Genomic DNA, 19,198 nt, shown 5'->3' with positions numbered 1-19,198 from the left:
ATTCTGTGTGTCTGTGTGTAGTTAGACAGACTCATTCTCATGCACACACAATATTCCTCTCATTATATAAGAACCCAGACAAAAAAAAGGTCTGCAACTCATTTTGGCCCAGTAAAAAATATCAATTATAAAAATGATTGATATATGCTGGTGACAACATTTAGGTCTATTTTTCATCCTTTCCCAGTTACACTAGTAATTCAGTAGGTCACTCTATGACCAGCAACATTCCTCACATCCATGCATCATCCGTTTCCGGATTTATTCCCGCCTCCACCTCTCCCTTCCTTTCCCCTTTCACCTTTCACATCACTGACTTTGTTTCATCTCAGAATGTTTCCTTCATGTTACCCAAAGCTTGTTATGGTCAGGCTTTTGTCAAACTGTGCTTTACAAGCCATGTTAGAGCTTTTCATCAGGAAGTTTTGCCTCCAGAAATGCAAAAGAAACATTATATGATATAATTGTAGAATTTTAAACTTTTTTGAATACAAAACTGCTATAAAAACATACTCGATACCTCTTGATACCATTTTTCTTTGTTTTTGTTTGATTAACAATCTGCACACAGTGCTGGTACAGTAAACATACCTGGAAACTAGAGCTGCAACTAACTATAATTTCCTTTATTGATTCATCTGCCAGTTATTTTCATGATTAATTGTTTAGTCAGGAAAATATCAAAAAATGTGAAAAATGCTCATCATAATTTTTCAGATCCCAAAGATTGTTTCTTTTGTCCACCCAACAGTCCAAAACAAACCCATATACACTCTTAATTTCTTATCATGAATGACAAAGAAAAGGAGCAAATGTTCATATGTAGAAAGAAGCTGGAAGCAGGAAATGTTTGACAGTTTTGCTTGAGAAATGACTCAAATGATTAATCACTTATCAAAATAGTTGGCAACTAATGTTCTTACAATCAACTAATCAAATAATAGAACATTTGTTCCACTTCCACAGGAATGAAACTGGATTTTTTTAATACTCAAAATTGAGATTTTCGCAACATCTAGGACTATTGAAATACATGCTTTAACATTTAGATCATATTGCCATATACAGTATAGTTTTTAAATAAATCCATTTCAGTTACAGAGAGGTACACAAAGCAGTTGTTCAGTATTGTGATTTGCTGTTGACAAAGTTATTTTCATTCAATACTCACTCACCAATCCAGGCTAAAGTCAATGATCATTAGGATATTAATTACATACTCTGATTACCTTAAGAGAAGGTGACACACCGGTGAAAAGGTGAAATAAAGGATGTTTCAATATGCAACACTGTGTTTCATTTAACCTTACTGATGACTAGTGGGCATGTTTGGAAAATTGAATGTTTCATCTCGTGAAGCTAAGGTACAGACAATTTTCTTTGCTTAGAGGGCCAATATGTATAACTTCACGGAGTTAAAAAAAAAAAAGAATAATAACTTTTGTCATTTTTCATTTAAAGTTTAAAGTTGTATGTAGATTTACCGTAGCCTATAGGCTACACCAGTCTGATGTGGCACTGGCTGATGTGATCTGTTTGTAAATATAAACACAAGAAAAGAGTTAAAACAAAATCTTCAAAGTTGTGAAAGTCACATGTCACGGTGGCTTGTTAATATAGATTGTGTGTCATATTTCACAGTATAAAACATTTCACAATACAAACTGTCAAAAGTCTTGCCATATCTTAGTACCCTGTCACAGATCATGTGGACAAGTGTTGTTAAATCAGCATGACAGAAATGAGCTGTCTAAATCTTTCAGAACAGGGTTCTCCAGTATTTCCTGACAACCCTTGAAGCCGTAGAGGAAAAGATGATATGTTCAAGCAATCTCATACTTGTGAACTAATAATGCTGTGTTGTTGTTTTTTTTGTTTTTTTGTTTTTTTTAAAAAAGGCATTTCCAGGAAGTAAAATCTGAATCACCAGAAGCGTGAAAAGTTTCCAGACTGCTGAATGCCACACTGTTTTTAGTCATGGCCTCAGCGTGGCATACTAGACATTCAGGGCTGATGCCTAAACGTCTTCTTGATTTTGAATATCTTATCCTTTGTCTCTTGTGTTTTAATTTTCTAAACTGTTTACCAAAGCAAACCAAGTAAAACACGCTAGTTACAAACTTGTGTTGTTAAAATGTATTTGTAAATTTGTTAAGCGATATCTTCTTCAAGCTGAAATAATCACCATATTGTAACTTTTTTTAAGATTGTAGACAATTTTGTAAAATCATGTGACACATGTTACAGGGTGTTTGCTTTTCTACAATTACTGTATTAAACTGAATCACTTGGTGAATGACTGCAGTCAAATTGAATTTGCCCAGGGGACTGCAAAATGGCACATTGGAGACTTGGCTTACAATTTTGCCTCTGTGGTGATTTACCATGGACACTAGATCATTTTAACTGTTCCCACACACAAAATTTGCCAAAATGTTTCCCGCATGAACATGACTACTAAAAATGGCTTTTTGTTGAGCTTGACCCAGTGACTTACGTACACAGACATATGCACTTCCTTTTTGATGACTCTGTAGACGCCAGTGTGTTTAAGATGTGTTTCCACTTTGCTGCTGTCTGAGAATAGACTGGTGGTGGTGATGGTGGTGGTGGGAAAAGTATTTTACATTTCACAAAAAAGTATTTTTAAAGTGATTTTACAGAAGCTGTAAGGAACTGACTCCAGTTCCAACGTTTTGAGGACTTTGCCTTTCACTTCCTCTTAGTGTACATCTCAGTCTGCAGACTTTTGGTTTTGTGTGTCTGCATGAAAGTGCTGAGATAACACTGTTATCTTAATCACTGTGTTATTTTTGTAGGAAGTGACCACACTTACCAATGTATAATTTGGCAACAAGATTGTCATCGACAGCTATAGCGGATCGCTTTCTACTGAGTGTGTTTGGTGTTTGTGTGCAACAGATTGTGAGGATAGAGTATTTTGAAAAATGTATAGTATGTTAAAGTTTTATAATGCACTGCCACGTTGTGATTAGAAATTGCAATATTTGAAAAATATCTTGCTAACTAAGCAAAAATATTTCTCTTATGCGTCAAGCTATAGTGTCACATTTTTAGATTACAACAAAGGAGATGCCAACTATCAGGTGAGGTTATGTTTATTAAAGGGGCGCTTGACTCCAAAATCAATATTTTCCCTCTTATTTGAAGTGCTATTTATTCATCTAGCTAGCTTTGGTGTGAGTTGCCAAGTTTTGGAGATATTGACTACAGACGTTGTTGTAAGCAGTTTCATGTAGGAACTACGCCTGCCAACTGTATCACTGTGCAGAAGGAAGCATCAGGCAAGGTTCAAGACTGTGCGGGAAATGAACATTTACGATGTCCTTTTGGCTAAACTATATAGCACCATTGAGCTAGCATGGTGAGAAGGTTGGGGTGTGTAGTTCAGTTGAGAGAAAATAGTTCCTACATGAAACTGCTCACAAGAAGGGTGCCAAATTACACCAAAACAATTCTAGATGGATAAATAGCACCGCAGGTTGGAGGGGAAAAAAGTACTTTTCATTTTGGGGTGAACTGTCCCTTTAAGCTTGTGTGTATGCATCAGTGTGACGATTACAGAAATACTGAATTGTTTACTATTTCCTGTCAGGAAGGTGTTCTTCAGTATCAGTGGAGCGCGTCTAAACATGTTGGGGTTCAGGCATGGCCCTCTGTGTTTCTGTGTGTGTTTGAAACCAAGAAGTGTCTGTGAAAACATTCCTGCTGTTTTTGTAGCTACAGTCTTGCATATCTGTCAACATCGTATGTTACACTTGAGGAAGATTTGCAGTTGTGTAGAAACTTAATGTAGAAAATTTGAAGCCCCTTTTCCCCCCTTTTCCTTCTAGTACAGTCATAAAGCTAAAACTCGCTGAATCTCATCCCTGCTTCTATTTAACTGTGTCCTCAACTCTGTGATTGATAGGGAATTGTGGCTTTTACCTGGATTCACCTCATCAATGTACTGATGAGTTGAATTTCCTTTAGGCTATATTTTGTGCTTTTAGTGTTACAGCATTCAGTGTTTCCCCTAGAACTTTTTTCCGGCCTGGTGGTGTGTAGTGAAAAAAAACCCTAAATAGATGAAGCATGCAGATGGCATATTGATGTGGTTGGCTTCAGTCAGATGGCGCAGCAGGTGGTTTGCAGTTCATAATTGTGTTCAAAATTTTGTTCACACAGTATATCAGACTTAAATCAAAGTGATCACAAGGAGAGGATGACTTAATAAGTAAATAAGCCATGTAACTGATTATTTTCTCTATTAATTGATTAATAGTTGTGTGCCTATAACATAGTGAAAAATGTTTATTAGGGTTTCCCAGAGCCCAAGGTGAAGTCCTCAAATGTCTTGTTTTGCTTACAACCCCCCAAAAATATTCAGTTTATAGTCACAGAGCACTAAATATTCACATTTAAAAAGCTGAAATCAGAAAATTTGTAAAAATGACTCAAACGATTAATCGATTACTATAATAGTTGGTGAGTATAATCGATTAATAACAAATTAATTGTTGTAGCTCTTGACCTTAGCGAAACATTAAACAACATATCATGAAAACAGTGTGTATGATTCATTGCAACAGTACCACATAAAGGACCCCCACAAACGTAAATCATTGATTTTTGAATGAATTTACATAAGTTAAAAAAAAATCTGTATCGTTAAACAAAGCTCAAAACACTGATACTACAGTTAGCATCACAGTTTGTACTCACTGACATGACTGGCAAGAGCAGTGAGGTAGAATTTAGAATAAGAAGTAGCTGTAAGAATTATGTAGTAAATTTTAGCCAGTCAGTGTAGTGTGTTGATACACAGTACTTGTGCAGTGTGAATACAGGGACTAATGTGCACTGCACAGGCAGTAGAGGACGAAGAGGAGGAGGTGGCACTCAAAGCCAACAGGACAGAGGGAGTCAGTGGGGCAGTCATTACCCTCAACACTGACTATTGTTGACAACACATACACACTGAATGCTTTGGGCCTTTGTCTATCCCATAATAAACCTCTCTCCTTCTGTCTCCCTCCCCCTGTTATAAGTTTGCTGCCACTGAAACAATAGTATTTACTCCACAGACTCGCTGAGAATCTCATCAGCTGCTAACAGGAAGACAAACACACACACACACACAAGTACACACACACACACACACTACCGTACACTGCAAGGACCCCTGTGTATGGATCCTGTGCCACTGGACCTACAATACATTCTGTTTCTAATGTGATGTGATTTCATGTGGGTGTGGTTTCAGAGGCCAGACAGACAAAAGGAACAGTTCATCTCACTCACCGTGTTTACTGCACCCTGAAAGGCAGGAGCTAATATTTATCAAGTTTATTCATTTAGTGTAACCAACTGCTGGAGACATCATGATATATATAACTATTATTGGCAGCAGTCTGATAAATGTGCTGTATATAAATCAGTTCAACAGGGGAACTTCTGTTCTCAGTGTCCTGCTGATTTATCTGGCCAAGTCACATATCTTTTAACTCCGTGACACTACGTTCTCACATCTGTGCCAGACCACTGTTGCATGTCTTCCCTCTGCTCCTCTGTGCACAGTCAGATAAAGGAATACCAAAAAAAGAAATCTTTTATGTTTTTTGGTTTCAGAACCACTAAAACAGGAATTGACGATAAGAAGCCTGTAAAAACATAATTGCCCTCAGCAAGGAAATTGTCCAAAGGTTGAGACACAGTGACAGCAAGTTTAAAACACATCACAATTAATTTCCAGATGCACAGGAAACAGTAGTAAATTTGAGGACTTGTGGTGACCTATTCAGACAGAAAGAAAATGCAGGTTAAATCTCCAAGGCACAATTAAAACAATTAAAACGCCTTTATTGTCACAGCATTGTCATGTTAGACCTTAAAACAAGCAAACTCTGATGCTTTAAACCCTTACTAACTACAGTTAGTTTGTTTTAAGGTCCAACATGATCATCCCATGATAACTAGTGCATTTGAATTGCTTTTAAAGAGGGTGACTTGGAGTTTTTTGTGATTTTTGTGTACAAATGCAGGTTTAATCCCATGCCACTGTACCAGTTTGAGAGATGTATGAGTAATGTCAATTTAAAAAAAGTTGCATTGGATGTGTCACTTTTGCTCATGTCTAAAAGACACCGGTATAGCTTCTTATTAAGATGATTCAGTCCAACTGGATTAAGTTTTGTGTATTTGGGAACAAAAGAAATAATCTTCTTGCAGTTTGTTGTTGAGATATTTTAATCCAGTCCATGTTTTGGTTGCTGTGGGACACTGACCTGGAAAGACCTGCAAACAGCTGAGATGACAGGGCGGGATGAATTCCCGACATGGATTTGTCTCTCCCTCACTTTAAAACTGTGTATGCACACATGCGTACTGTAAATAAGCACAGTATAAGCAGAAGTAAAAGCAGTAATTAAGTGTTTTGCATAGGGTGCCATCTGAGCACTCACACGTCTATGCAGATGCACAACCATGACACACATGCGGTATATGCACCAACAGACATAAACCACAGTGTTTGCTTGGCAAATTGAACATTTTGTGTCCAGTCCAGTGAGCAGACATGAAGTGCAGACATGAAAATCATTAAACTCCAGCTTGTGGCTGCAGGCGTGTAGTCACAGCCGTGCAATCACAATGTCAGAACATTGATCTGCTATTGGTTGAAAAAAGAAAAAAAAAAACTTGTGGCTGAATCAGAAATGCAATTCAGACTCTGAAGTTTGATAAACACCACAATAATATTGTAATATTATACATTATAATGTTGTTTGGGCAAATACATACCCCTCTAATCTTTATAAATGTTATTTGCCTCTGTTCCCCTGTTAAGAAAATTGGGCATCCTTTGAGTTTATGATTCTCAAGTTTATTCATATAGAGCTAGATAGATTAATAATCTTCACCTTCCTTTTTATGACACGAGACATTGCCAGTACTCCCTCTGATATAATTGTATACAGATACTGAATGCATGAATGTTATCAAGAGCTTGTCAACATAAAGAGATTTTTAAAAGGAAATTATCATCACATTTAATTCATGATGTTTAATTATTTCTTGTCAGATATAAAAAATTATAGCCTACTGTAGTTTTTTCTTCTTTTTTCACATGGGTTTCTTTGTTAGATCATTTAGATCGTTGTTTGCTGATTGTATAGTTTTTCTGCTCATTGTATATGTTTCCTTCTGTCTTTTTGTTGCATGTTCCTAAAGTTATGTTTTGTAAGTATCATCTTAATATTAGAGGTGCCACTGTTTTAATATTAAGTTGAAAATATATTGAAATGAGTTTTCATTTTCAGTAACTGAATTGAAAAGGCATTTTCCTGGTATTTTTTTCCTCTCTATCCCTGTCTACATGTGGCGTCTGGCATATGTCCAAAGAAAAAAAACACTTCAGAAACAACAAAGCGTAGTTTACTGGCCATTATATCACACTTGATACCATATAGACTACCTTTTTAAAAAAGAATTTAAAAATGTAAATGTGCCCATGTAGCTCAGTTTATAGTGTGTGTGCCTCATGTACTGTGGCTAGCAGTCCTTTGCAGCGGCCGCTAGTTCGACTCCCGCCTGTGACCCTTTGCTGCATGTCATCCCCTCTCTCTCTCAGCTGTCCCTATCAAATAAAGGCAAAAAAGCCCTAAATAGTCTTTAGAAAATGTAAATGACAGTTTTTAGGACATAAAACCAATGATCTGTTGATCTCTACAAATCAAGCCTCTGTAGACAATGTTATAGCTGTCAGAGATTTAAAAAAAAAATCTGAAAATTGAATCGTGACCTTAAAATTAGGTCACAATGAATCATGGATTTGGAGAATTCTTATTTTTTATTGTTTGTTTTTTCCTAAACTGAGGGGAAAGGATTTCATGCAGGTTTATATGTGTGCAAATAACCAAATAAAAATACATTCTCTTTTAATATGTACCAGATATTCCAGATTATCATCTTTTTTTCTTTATTTTGTACTATCACTGTAACTTTACAATGTATAAATGCCAGGTTCTGCTCTGTTCTGCTCTACTGTATCATGCTACTGTAAAGATAAAGCCTGCTCACAACTGTGACAGACAGCAACAGGTTGAAGCTCTCTACAGTGTCTAAACCCCCCCTGCTCTCTCTCTCTCTCTCTCTCTCACACACACACACACACACACACACACACACACACACACACACACACACACACACACACACACACACACACACCACACACACCTATCCTCTGAGATCAAGTACAAGAGTGTCAGACTTGAAATGTTTTTTGTTTTTTTTTGACTCAAACAATAGTCTAAATGTTGTCTCTTCTTCCTATCTCATTTTCTTTCTCTCCAGGTTTCAGAAGCATGTCCACACATACAGAATCCTCCCAGATGAAGAAGGTTTTCTGGCTGTACAGGTACAGAGGAGACACACACACACACACACACACACACACACACACACACACACACACACACTCTGTGGTGGAGGTTAAGTGTGTGTGCATGTGTACAGCAAAAACTGTATTTGCTTCAGTAGCAGCTGGCAGGCAGAGATGCTTTTGTTGGCTCTGTGCTCTCTCTCTCTCTCACACACACACTCACACACACCAACAGCAGCCTCTTTGTGCGTTGTGTCCAACAGCTGTGAAGTCCCCACCACACACACACACGCTCGGTCTCACACCCTCACACACACACCCTGATGACATGGTGCTTCAGACTATCGTGTGGCCACATCACAGACATCTGTGTCCCTGCTGTGTAATTTTTGGGGTCTTAGCTATGATGTTGAAGAGAGGCTAAAAGTCTAATTTTACTTCCTGGAGCTGAATATGTTTGGAAGCAGTGTTTACTGAAACAGTTCTTCCTGGTTTGAATTATATTTAGACTACTGGGTCATATTTGCTTACACAACATTAAATGTGGAACAATAGGGGCCACCAGAGATTTCAGTAACATGACTACTTGTAGCCAAGGAATTGTTATGTTCATGCCATGTAGAAAATAACTTCCCTTCTTTTCCTTTGTCTCTTTCCTCCCTGATTGTCCTCCTCCCTCGTTCTTGCAGACATCTCAGGGTGTGCAGCCAAAGCGGTTTAAGACGTTACCAGAGTTGGTGTCGTTGTACCTGCAGCCCAGTCAGGGCCTGGTCACCACCCTGCTTTACGCCGTGGACAGAGAGGAAACTGCTGTCAGCGATGACAGGGACTATTCAGGTATCTCCAGAGCCCATATCAGCACATTTGCGTACTTGGTGAATGTCGTCCTCTTATCACATGTTAACACCCTTTTTCTGTGATTGGTAGATGGGGAGGATGAGAAACCGCCCCTCCCCCCACGCTCTGCTTCCACCTCCACTCCACCTGGACCAGACACACCCACAGACAGGTAGAGAGTCATTATTAGGATTCATTTTATTCACAATAATAATATGTAAATGCTGAGAATCAAATCACAAGCTACCTGTAGGGCCAGATTTAGGAAAATCTGGACCACTTATCATGGTTCCCAAACATGATAATTGGACCAGATTTAGGAAAATAGTTATTAAGTATGAACAGTTCCTGAGAAAATGTTCCTATCCTTACTTAAGAGGGGAAAAAGTGTTTTATACAAACGTCTTACTTCCCAAAATCATAAACCTTCCCTACAGATGTTACCAGTCATAACTCATCAGTAACCAACGGTTACAAAGTTGTTTAGCTTAGCAAGATGAGAAAAGTCGTGTCGGTTGTTAGGTAACAGACATAAAAGCTGATAAGTAATGTTGGATTGAGTATTTAGGATTTCCTACTCTCAAATAGCATAGGATGTAGTAAGATTAGATAGGATCCTTAAAGTTAGTTAGGATTTGCTTCTGTTCTACCAAATTGGAAAAATACAATGTTAGACTTTTCCTATCTTATCTTGAGACTTAAGACAGGAAGTTTCTGTAATACGGCCCCTTTACCCATTCAGTACAGATAGAAGGAATTGTGTCTTTCACTGTAGATGGATCCCCCAACAAAAATAAACAAATGCAAAGGTGAATGACAAGCATTTCTGAAGATACGGTCATGAGCTGATGTCGAAAACTCCTGTACTTGTTTCATTAACATAGTACATGAGTTACTCTATCCCCATCAGGGTAATTCCAGCACCTGGGTGTCACTTAACCTAGTGCCACATGACATGCACTTTGAAGTATGTAGAATGGTGAGCCATTCTGTAAATGTAATTCTGAAATCATTTTATCTTTAGGGCTGCTTAACCAACATGTTAATCATGTTTGTGCTGAAAACACGCACAAGCGTGTGTGGTGTATAGGCAGTCAGAAAAACAAAAACTTGCAAGCAATTGAATTATCTGTTGGAAGGCTGTGTTTAGTATGTACTGTCGAGAATGAGGTATGTCTCGTATGATTGGTGATGCAGCTCGAGTTGTCTGCCTGAACTAGGTTGCCGGCGTCGCCACATTTCAGAAAAAAATAGTATCAACCATAACCACAAACCTCTTTGCAAGTTTTAGAAGTAAGGCTGGTTGGTCAGTATGTGGGGGGCCGGGGGCATCCTGCTGGCTCAGTTGTTTAAGTGACTATGTTTTTGTACATTTGTGGGTGGCAGGGTAGACATAAGTCAGCTCTCTGTTTTAGAGGAAGTGTGTGATTCTAAAAATCCTGACTATACAGAAGCAGTGGTCACACACATGCTTTGCAGATATGGCCACCATAGCAGTTCTCTGTTTAATGATACACAGAATTCTATCTAATGATTTAACTGCAATTTTTGATAGGCAAGTATCATACTGAAACTTAAAATACTGATGTGTGACAGAACAAGCAAGAATATAGCAACTAATAAAATAAACAACATAAAGCCTTAGGTATAACTTAAAATACAAATTACAAACTCCTGTTTTTTATTTGTAGTTTTCTTGTACTTTAATCTGTATTCTTTTGTCATAGAATTGTGTCCACATTGTGAGGATGGTTATAAGTACTGATTGGACTTTATCTGAATTTGTTTTAGTGCTCCAGCAGCTAATGGCCTGAGCACCATCTCTCATGAGTACCTGAAGGGCAGCTATGCTCTGGACCTCGAGGCAGTGAAACAGGGAGCCTGCTCCCTGCCTCACCTCAACAAGACACTAGTGGCCTCCTGCAAACGCCTTAATGGGTAAGAAAGACACGGCAGCCTCAGACACACACTGTCATGTTGATGCCTATTTTCTATGAAGCTGTCTTTTTATATATGTGCTTGTCGTTGCACTGTGATAATATCTATGTAAGAATTTACAGGCCGCAGAGCTGCCCACTTCCTCAACTCATCTTTTGGTTTATTCACAGTGGCACATGTTGTACATGGTTATTAATCTGTGCAGTCCCAGCATGCACACAAATATGTAGTTTATATATGTTACCATATGCATAGCTCTAAATGAAGATTACTATTAAGTTCTGAGACAATTAAGTTGTGGATCTTTCTCTGTTTCCCTGAAAATAGGGAGGTGGATAAGGTTCTGTCTGGTCTGGAGATTCTCTCTAAAGTCTTTGATCAGCAGAGTGCCTTCATGGTCTCCAAGATGATCCAACAGGTATGCATTTTACCACTTTTTACGTGCGTGTTTGTGAGTGTGTATACTCTTGGTTGGAGTGGAAGCAATAGAGGTATTCTTGTATTTCTGTTGTCCTGCTTCCTGTGTCTAACAAGTAGGCTGTGCCAGTGTTTGAGTCCTTCTCTGAGGTCATAGTATGCAGTGTAGTAGTAGAAGTAATAAACCGTTCCCCACCAGTCTGTGGGCGTTATGGGTATTGTCAAATGTGCATCTAAGCAGTCTGCATTTATATCCAAACTGTGAAACAGTGTTTGTGAATAGTGTATGTGTGGTCCAATTTGACAGCTCATCATTGTTCTCTTTAAACATGATGTGTGTTGCACAAGAATCTTAAATCACCTTCAGAGATGATGGAATTTGTGACCTTATGTCTTTAAGTAACAAGTCAACACTTCTATTTAAGCCTTGTGTACAGAGCAGCCAATCAGAATAAGTGACTGAGATTCAGTAACAAGTGAGAGAGAGAGAGAGAGAGAGAGAGAGATACACACACGCCAGTGGGTGTCATAAGGAGAAGGATTTGTTTTTTCTCCAGGGTCTTCATAGGACAGCTGAGGTAGACTCAGTCACACCACACTCATACATGCTGTTCTTGAAATAATGTATCACAAGGAAACACACACAGACTAGTTTCTGTCTTTCTGTGGAGTACATGTGTATGTGGGGATGTCTTATATGCATTTATTTGTGTTCCGTTACACACTTTTTTAATGTAGATTTCCTCCTTAAATGGTCACATGGGCATCACTTCAGAAATGATGAATTGGCTGCTGTGCATTTTTTGAAAACCTACTGTTTAAGTTAGTATTTCAGTAGTATATTTCTGATATTTGTTCATGGTTTTCACAGCCTTCCTAACAAATGATGATTTAGACCATATTCATGAGCTGCACAGAATGTAGACTTGATGCTACTGGAGTGAAAACCTTCTTCATTTGTAACTGGTGGCATCAGTAAAGTAGTCACTTATTATGTTTGAATAAATACTGATTTAACTTTCAACGTTTCAACTTTCAATGACGGCCAACGTTAAGTCAGAGGCAAAGCCCACTACACATATCACAGCCTCTTGCACTGTCTTTATTCAACCACTCTGTTCAGGATTATGATCCTATTGAGTATGTCACTCTTATGTATGTTATGGTTTTCCCTCTGATGCCCTGCTGCTGCTCAGTTCTTTGTGATTTACAGAGTGTCTGATGGAAAGGTATCTTTACTTGTTTCTAAAGTAGCTAGCCACTACTGCTGGGTAGCCATGCTCAGTCCAGGCTGAGTCAGCTGCTTGGCTAACTGAGCTAATTATCAATTAGGGGCTAAAATAGCTAACCACAAACAACAAGTAAAGAATTGTCCATCAGGAAACTCACATAAATCACCAAAAGTTATGGCAGAGCACCTGGATGACATTACAGGGAAGAGCAAAATATATTTTCTTCAAGAAACAGTTGTGTTTTTGTGCAGTGATAAGTAATGACTGGCACCCATAACCACTCCACTGGTGTGTCTCTTTACAGTGCTCATACACACTCTGATTTGTTGTTTGGTTTTTTTGATCACATTTCTTTTAACATTTTTTCACAAATAAATGTTACATTCAACCATATGAAAAAAAAAATACGTTTTTTACATTTACACTTTTACAATAGGCACAAAACAGTGTTATTTAACTGCATGCTCTGGGTCCTGCCCCTCGACAGGCCTCCGGGATGTTGGCAAATCAGAAGAAAGTGGGCTTTTAGGAAGGGGGGCTGTAAAGAGACAGGAGCTAAAATGGTTTGTTTCAGACAGAGGGTGACTTGGGGGCCTGCATAAAAGTGGCAGTACAAGAAAACTAAGAATTTTTTGAACTGTGAATCTTGCAAGGCTCGTCTAATGGAGTTGAATGAAAATATAGAGCTGGAAATGAACATGATAGGTCCCCTTTAAGAATTATCTGTGTTTGCTGTGCTTGTGTAATAGCTACAGAGTTGTTTTTAGTTGAGAGTCAAGGTAATGAAATGCATAATTTTAGTGGGCAGTTTACTAAATCTTAATTATAATCATTATCCATGAAAGCTTTCACACAATATCAGCAAATAACATTTCATTCTGTCTTACTTATGTCTTGTTTTTCTTTTCAAACCGCATAGCTTACATGGATTCTAATTGTTTTTGTTTGTTTGTTTGTTTGTTTGTTTTGTATCAGTCGGTGAATCAAGGTGGAGACCAGGAGTTAGAGAACCTTGTGACCAAGCTGGCAATTCTCAAAGACCTGCTGTCCTCCATAGAAAAGAAGGTACACATATTCTTTCAGTCATGTGTAGGCATGCAGCCTCACACATGATCACTTCTGCGCACACACACACACACACACACACACACACACACACACACACACACACACACACACACACACACACACACACACACACAGACAGCTGCTAGTTGGAGGTGGTTAGTTTAGATAACCCTCTCCATATAATGGATGATCTGTCCAGAGGCCCTGCTGACTGCATGTGTAGCCCAGCATGAAGAGTGCGTGCGTGTGTGTTGGGACCTTGACACAGAACACATGTAAGACATACAGATACAGAGGAATGTTGTGTGACATTTCTGGACAGAGCAGCCATTTGTCCAGCTGTTAATACAGCCCGTTAAAAAGTATTTGCATAAAGTGTAATATTAAGAGAACCAGATGGAGATGTACCATGTAGGTCATAGCAGGGAAGTATTTAAAGCATTTAGACAAATGAGACTTTTGGCTTTCTTCCCTAATTTATAAGTACAGTTCGACCAGCTGTGCCATGTTAACAGGTCAAACTGTTTGTGCTTAGACTTCAGTTTTTGAGGAGGGGCTTTAGCTGCCTGGGAAGGAAATGGCCTCAGTGCAATCATGTCTTTACTCGTGATGTCACTGGCTCCACCTCTTCTGCTCCTGTTGGATCACAGCCAGGAAATGAGGAACCGTTTCCTTGTTGACACCAACTCTGAAGATGAAAACAATATAGTTTATTTGTTTGTGTCCATGTGTGTTTTTTGTATGTATTTATGACATCTTGTTTTTCTGTCTTTTGTTCTTTCTTTTAAATGTTTCTCCCCCCTTCTCTTCCCTTTGTCCCCTCAGGCTCTGAAAGCTCTCCAGGACATGAGTTTGTCCTCTCCATGCTCCCCTCCTCCTCTCTCCATGCGTCATAGCAAAGCCATCCCTGTGCAGGCCTTCGAGGTATGCACATACAGTACATCCACACACACACACACACACACACACACACACACACACATACACACACACACACACATGTACCACCCACAAACCTACACACACACACACACATTTTGTTTGTGGTTGTCTCTCTACAGGGTGATGTGAGGTCAGTATTAAGGTGGTAGTGATGGTTTGTTCTTAGTTTGTGGCTTTTCCAGGAAGTTCATCAAATAAAAACTGAAAGTATTTTTTTACCCTTTACTTGATCGAGGAAGGGTGATATAAGAAATTAGCAATTATCAGTGAACCCATACATCAATACATTCAACTGACTCAAAGCCAAATTGTCCATAAGGGACATTCAAACTCTACTCTCTTATCAGTGTAGGTATACACCTTTATAATCAAAATCTTAAATCTTTCAGTCTTCCTGTTTTTTTACGACAGGAAGAGGAAGCTTGAGTGTGAGATAAATTAATTGTGGTGACTTATGCCATATCACAGTATAGCAGTATCCAGAATCTAATATTATATTTAGTGTAAAATGACAATATCAATATAATATTGCTTTAGTGCCCAACCCTACTATTAGCAAATGTGGGCTTTGTTTCACGGAGGACTCACTGAACCTGAATTGCAGTGAAAACAGGCTGGGAAGTCATATATTCCTCAACACACCGCAAGAGGTTTGTCAGCAGATCTAACGTGAGACCAAAGGAATGTTTGTAATGCACATCCTGTTGCATCATCAGGGGCGCTGTATGTATGTATGTATGTATGTATGTATATATAATCACTTTTAGTATCATATGTTACTGGTAAGATTATAGTTTATTATATTATAGTTTATAGTTTTATGCATTATAGTTTATTAAGTGTACCAACAGCATAACTTAAAGACATAGAAAGGAAGCTGTGAGTGGGAAAAGAAAAAAGGAAATCACAATAAATGACACAATAATGTCAAGGTAAGAGATTAGGGGGATAAGAAGTAAAGAGAAAAAGGACTAGGAGGAAAAATTTTGAAACAGAGAAGCAGGTGAACAATTAAAAAATATTAGCTGACAGCCAGATCTGTGTTCTCTGTGGTGACCTCCTTTCAGCAACTTCCTGTTGCACAGGAACAGAAATGTTGTTACAATGTGGAGATTTGTTAAAGATGTGGCACCTGATTCGTCCACTGATACAAACAGACCCCACTGAAATTCTACATGATATGACTCAAAGTCAGAACATATTTCTACTTCTGAGGAATTATCAGATTTATGTTCCTGAGCACAAGCCCTGTGGATTCAAACACAAAGGGCTGTCTTTGTCACAGAACTGTCAGAATTACTACTTTATTCTAAAACTACAATCCAGAGAATGTGGACATTGAATGTGATCTTAAAAATTTCAGATGTCTAATCTTGCTAGCAGCATATATCTGACATCAACCCTGTTAATGACATAGAAGCAGCAAGTTTGAGAGAGTGCTGTCCACTTCTTTCACTTTGGAGACCCCTGGTGGTGTGATGATTTTATATGATTTGAAATCAGGGCGCCCTGTAGACACATAAATATTTAGAAATGCACTACAAGCACCAGTAGTTTCAATGGAAACTCCCTATAAACTTTCAACCAGTTGGGTGTGGTGTTGCAGGATATTGCAGTGCATGTGTCAGTCAGCCCATTGTCCAAGTACAAGCAACATTATGGTCAATTATAAAATATGCGATCAGTTTATTTAATCAAGTATTAAGGCATTAAGAATATACTATTAGTGTTTTCCTATAATTTATTTATTTATTTATATATATAATCTCAGATCTGTGTACATGGAAATTTATTGATGCAAGATACTAACTTACATTAATGTCAGAACACAGGCTCTGAATAGATAAAAGAGAATCTGAGTAGATTTTTGTTGCTGGACAGAATTGAGTCCATCTAAATGTCAATGTATTTTAGCAATGTCAATTTGGAAACTTATCAACAGTCATGTAGAAGTCATTTAAAAAGCTGCATGGAAGTCTAGTCACAGTCACAAATGTGCCAACAGCACAAGGAGTAAAAATGTGGCATGAGGTCTCTGTATGTTCAGTCTTGATGTTAAGGAAAAGATGATGTTCATAAACAACTTTTTAGGTTATGGTTTTGCTAACTTGTCCAAAAAGTGACATCCCAATGAGAAGTTTTTAGGGAGTCCCATTTTCTGTGTTTATGTTTAATCGTCCTGTGCTCCACTGCAGGTAAAGCTGGATGTTTATCTGGCAGAGCTGACAAAGATAGGAAAGAGTCAGAAGTACACTCTGTCTGTGGATGTGGAGGGAGGACGACTGGTAGTTATGAAGAAAGTGAAGGACAGCCAAGAGGACTGGACCACCTTCACACATGACAAAAGTGAGAATTACACCAACACCTCACACGCAGTAACCAGTATTTTTAAACTGGGAGATGAGAAATCTGTTTAGCAGAGACAAGGAAATTTCATGTTGTGATCTTGTGATATAGATGGCACCCTCAACAATGGCAACATTCATTAGTGATATACCATTTCTGTGTTAAATATCACCTCTACTCTGTTACCTTATGGTTTATGTTTTATGTCATGAAAGTATATTTGATTTTTATAACGTCATTGGGGGAAAATATTACATGTATTTATGTATCCAAGCCCATAATATATATTCCTTAAGGGCCAACTCCATCTGTGTTCATCTTTTTCAAATAGAAACACCCATTCAGCTGTAGGTTAGAGTGCTGATGCCCTCCCCTTCTTCAACCTAGGAGGTTTATATTTAGCAACATCATCATGCAGAAACCTACATCAGGTCATGTGGGAAAGCATTTTTAGAAGGGGTTGGTAAATGGCATTTTGGCACTGAAACTACCTCAGCCAAAATTTGAATGTGAGGATTTGAATACAGAAGGAATACAACTAGAATCGAATGACATAAAAATCTCAAAAAACTAAATATAATGGACCCTTTAATGGTATCTGCTTGAGACACCGCTGAGGTGAACATAAAAAAATATGCGGATTTAATGGTAACTTAGACAACTTTGTCTTAAAATTTTGTCTCTTATATCATTCATGCCTTTTCATTGTTCTCTATCCTTAACTTCAACCCTCTTCTCATCATTCTGTTCTTTCACCTCACTTTCCCTCCTTGCCTCTCTCTCTCTCTCTCTCTCTCTCTCTCTCTCTCTCTCTCTCTCTCCCCATGTCTCTGACCTTCTGTCTCCTGTCTGTTGGCCTATTTGTCTGTCTCAGTACGTCAGCTGATCAAGTCTCAGCGGGTGCAGAATAAACTGGGCATTGTTTTTGAGAAGGAGAAGGACAAGAGCCAGAGGAAAGACTTCATCTTCGCCAGTGCCAAGGTCTGCACACACACACACACACACACTCACATGCAAACACACACATACTCTTCCTAAAAAATAAATTTGTGGATTTAAGAAAGCATAGTCTTTTACAGTTAATCAAATATTCAAACGCACAAACACCCTCTGATAAACATTTTAGTCGTATACAGATTCAGACTCACAAGGAAACACTCACATTGCCTTTTCTTTTTGTATATTCATAGTAAAAGACAATACAATACAATATTCAGATGAAAGACACTAACAGAAACAATTTCTGTGGTACATACCAAGACAAAATCTCTCCTATGAATTCAGTTTCCTTGGAGATTCTTCCTAATAACATCTTTTAATGACAAAAAAGTGATGGAAAAAATACCAAAGCGAGGGGTCTGCGAATAAGAGAGCTGTTAAGAACTAAACTCATATTCATTCATAATGTTTAAAGGCTTAATGAAAGCACATATATACACTGATTGTTAGTCAGCTTCTTAAAAACAAGGTGCCTTTTTGTAGCAACTTCCACTCACCCATCTTTGTGTGTGTGTTTCAGAAGCGGGAGGCGTTTTGCCAGCTACTGCAGCTGATGAAGAACAAACATTCCAACCAAGACGAACCAGACATGATCTCAATCTTCATAGGCACCTGGAATATGGGTTAGACATACACGCACACACTCACACATTATTTTTAGCAACTTCAATTTCTTTTTCTTTTTAACATAACATGCATTAATAACAGCACATACTGTTGAATCATATACTTGCATATGTTGCATTGGAAAGAAACACAAATGCATGTATTTCCAGAGTATGACAGTATTTTGGATGAGAATGTACTAGTTTTGGTCTTTTTCTGTAGGCTCAGTGCCTTCACCAAAGTCTGTGGCCTCGTGGGTGTTGTGTCGCGGCCTCGGTAAGACTCTGGACGAGATGACGGTCACAATCCCTCATGACCTTTATGTGTTTGGAAGCCAAGAAAACTCTGTGTGTGATCGGGAGTGGGTGGAGTCTCTACGTGCCCTGTTGAAAGAACAGACAGAACTGGATTATAAACCGGTGAGGAAAGC

At 38.4% G+C, this 19,198-nt stretch overlaps 1 protein-coding gene across 2 annotated transcripts in view; it reads left to right on the top strand.

The window, feature by feature from the left end:
- inppl1a (inositol polyphosphate phosphatase-like 1a) overlaps positions 1-19,198 on the top strand; it is a 32,247-nt gene that overhangs the window by 2,819 nt on the left and 10,230 nt on the right. For both annotated transcript variants that reach the window (XM_084718094.1, XM_084718093.1), the window contains exons 2-12: positions 8,356-8,419; positions 9,073-9,220; positions 9,311-9,392; positions 11,012-11,158; positions 11,486-11,576; positions 13,783-13,872; positions 14,701-14,799; positions 17,013-17,163; positions 18,038-18,144; positions 18,683-18,785; positions 18,991-19,187. In XM_084718094.1, coding sequence (XP_084574220.1) covers positions 8,356-8,419; positions 9,073-9,220; positions 9,311-9,392; positions 11,012-11,158; positions 11,486-11,576; positions 13,783-13,872; positions 14,701-14,799; positions 17,013-17,163; positions 18,038-18,144; positions 18,683-18,785; positions 18,991-19,187 — 1,279 coding nt within the window. The remainder of the gene's footprint in view (positions 1-8,355; positions 8,420-9,072; positions 9,221-9,310; positions 9,393-11,011; positions 11,159-11,485; positions 11,577-13,782; positions 13,873-14,700; positions 14,800-17,012; positions 17,164-18,037; positions 18,145-18,682; positions 18,786-18,990; positions 19,188-19,198) is intronic.

Source organism: Lutjanus erythropterus, chromosome 4, assembly GCF_056507025.1.
Source record: "Lutjanus erythropterus isolate fLutEry1 chromosome 4, fLutEry1.hap2, whole genome shotgun sequence".
In the NCBI taxonomy this organism is placed as follows: domain Eukaryota; kingdom Metazoa; phylum Chordata; class Actinopteri; order Lutjaniformes; family Lutjanidae; genus Lutjanus; species Lutjanus erythropterus.
This window is presented reverse-complemented; position numbering and strand designations above follow the sequence as displayed.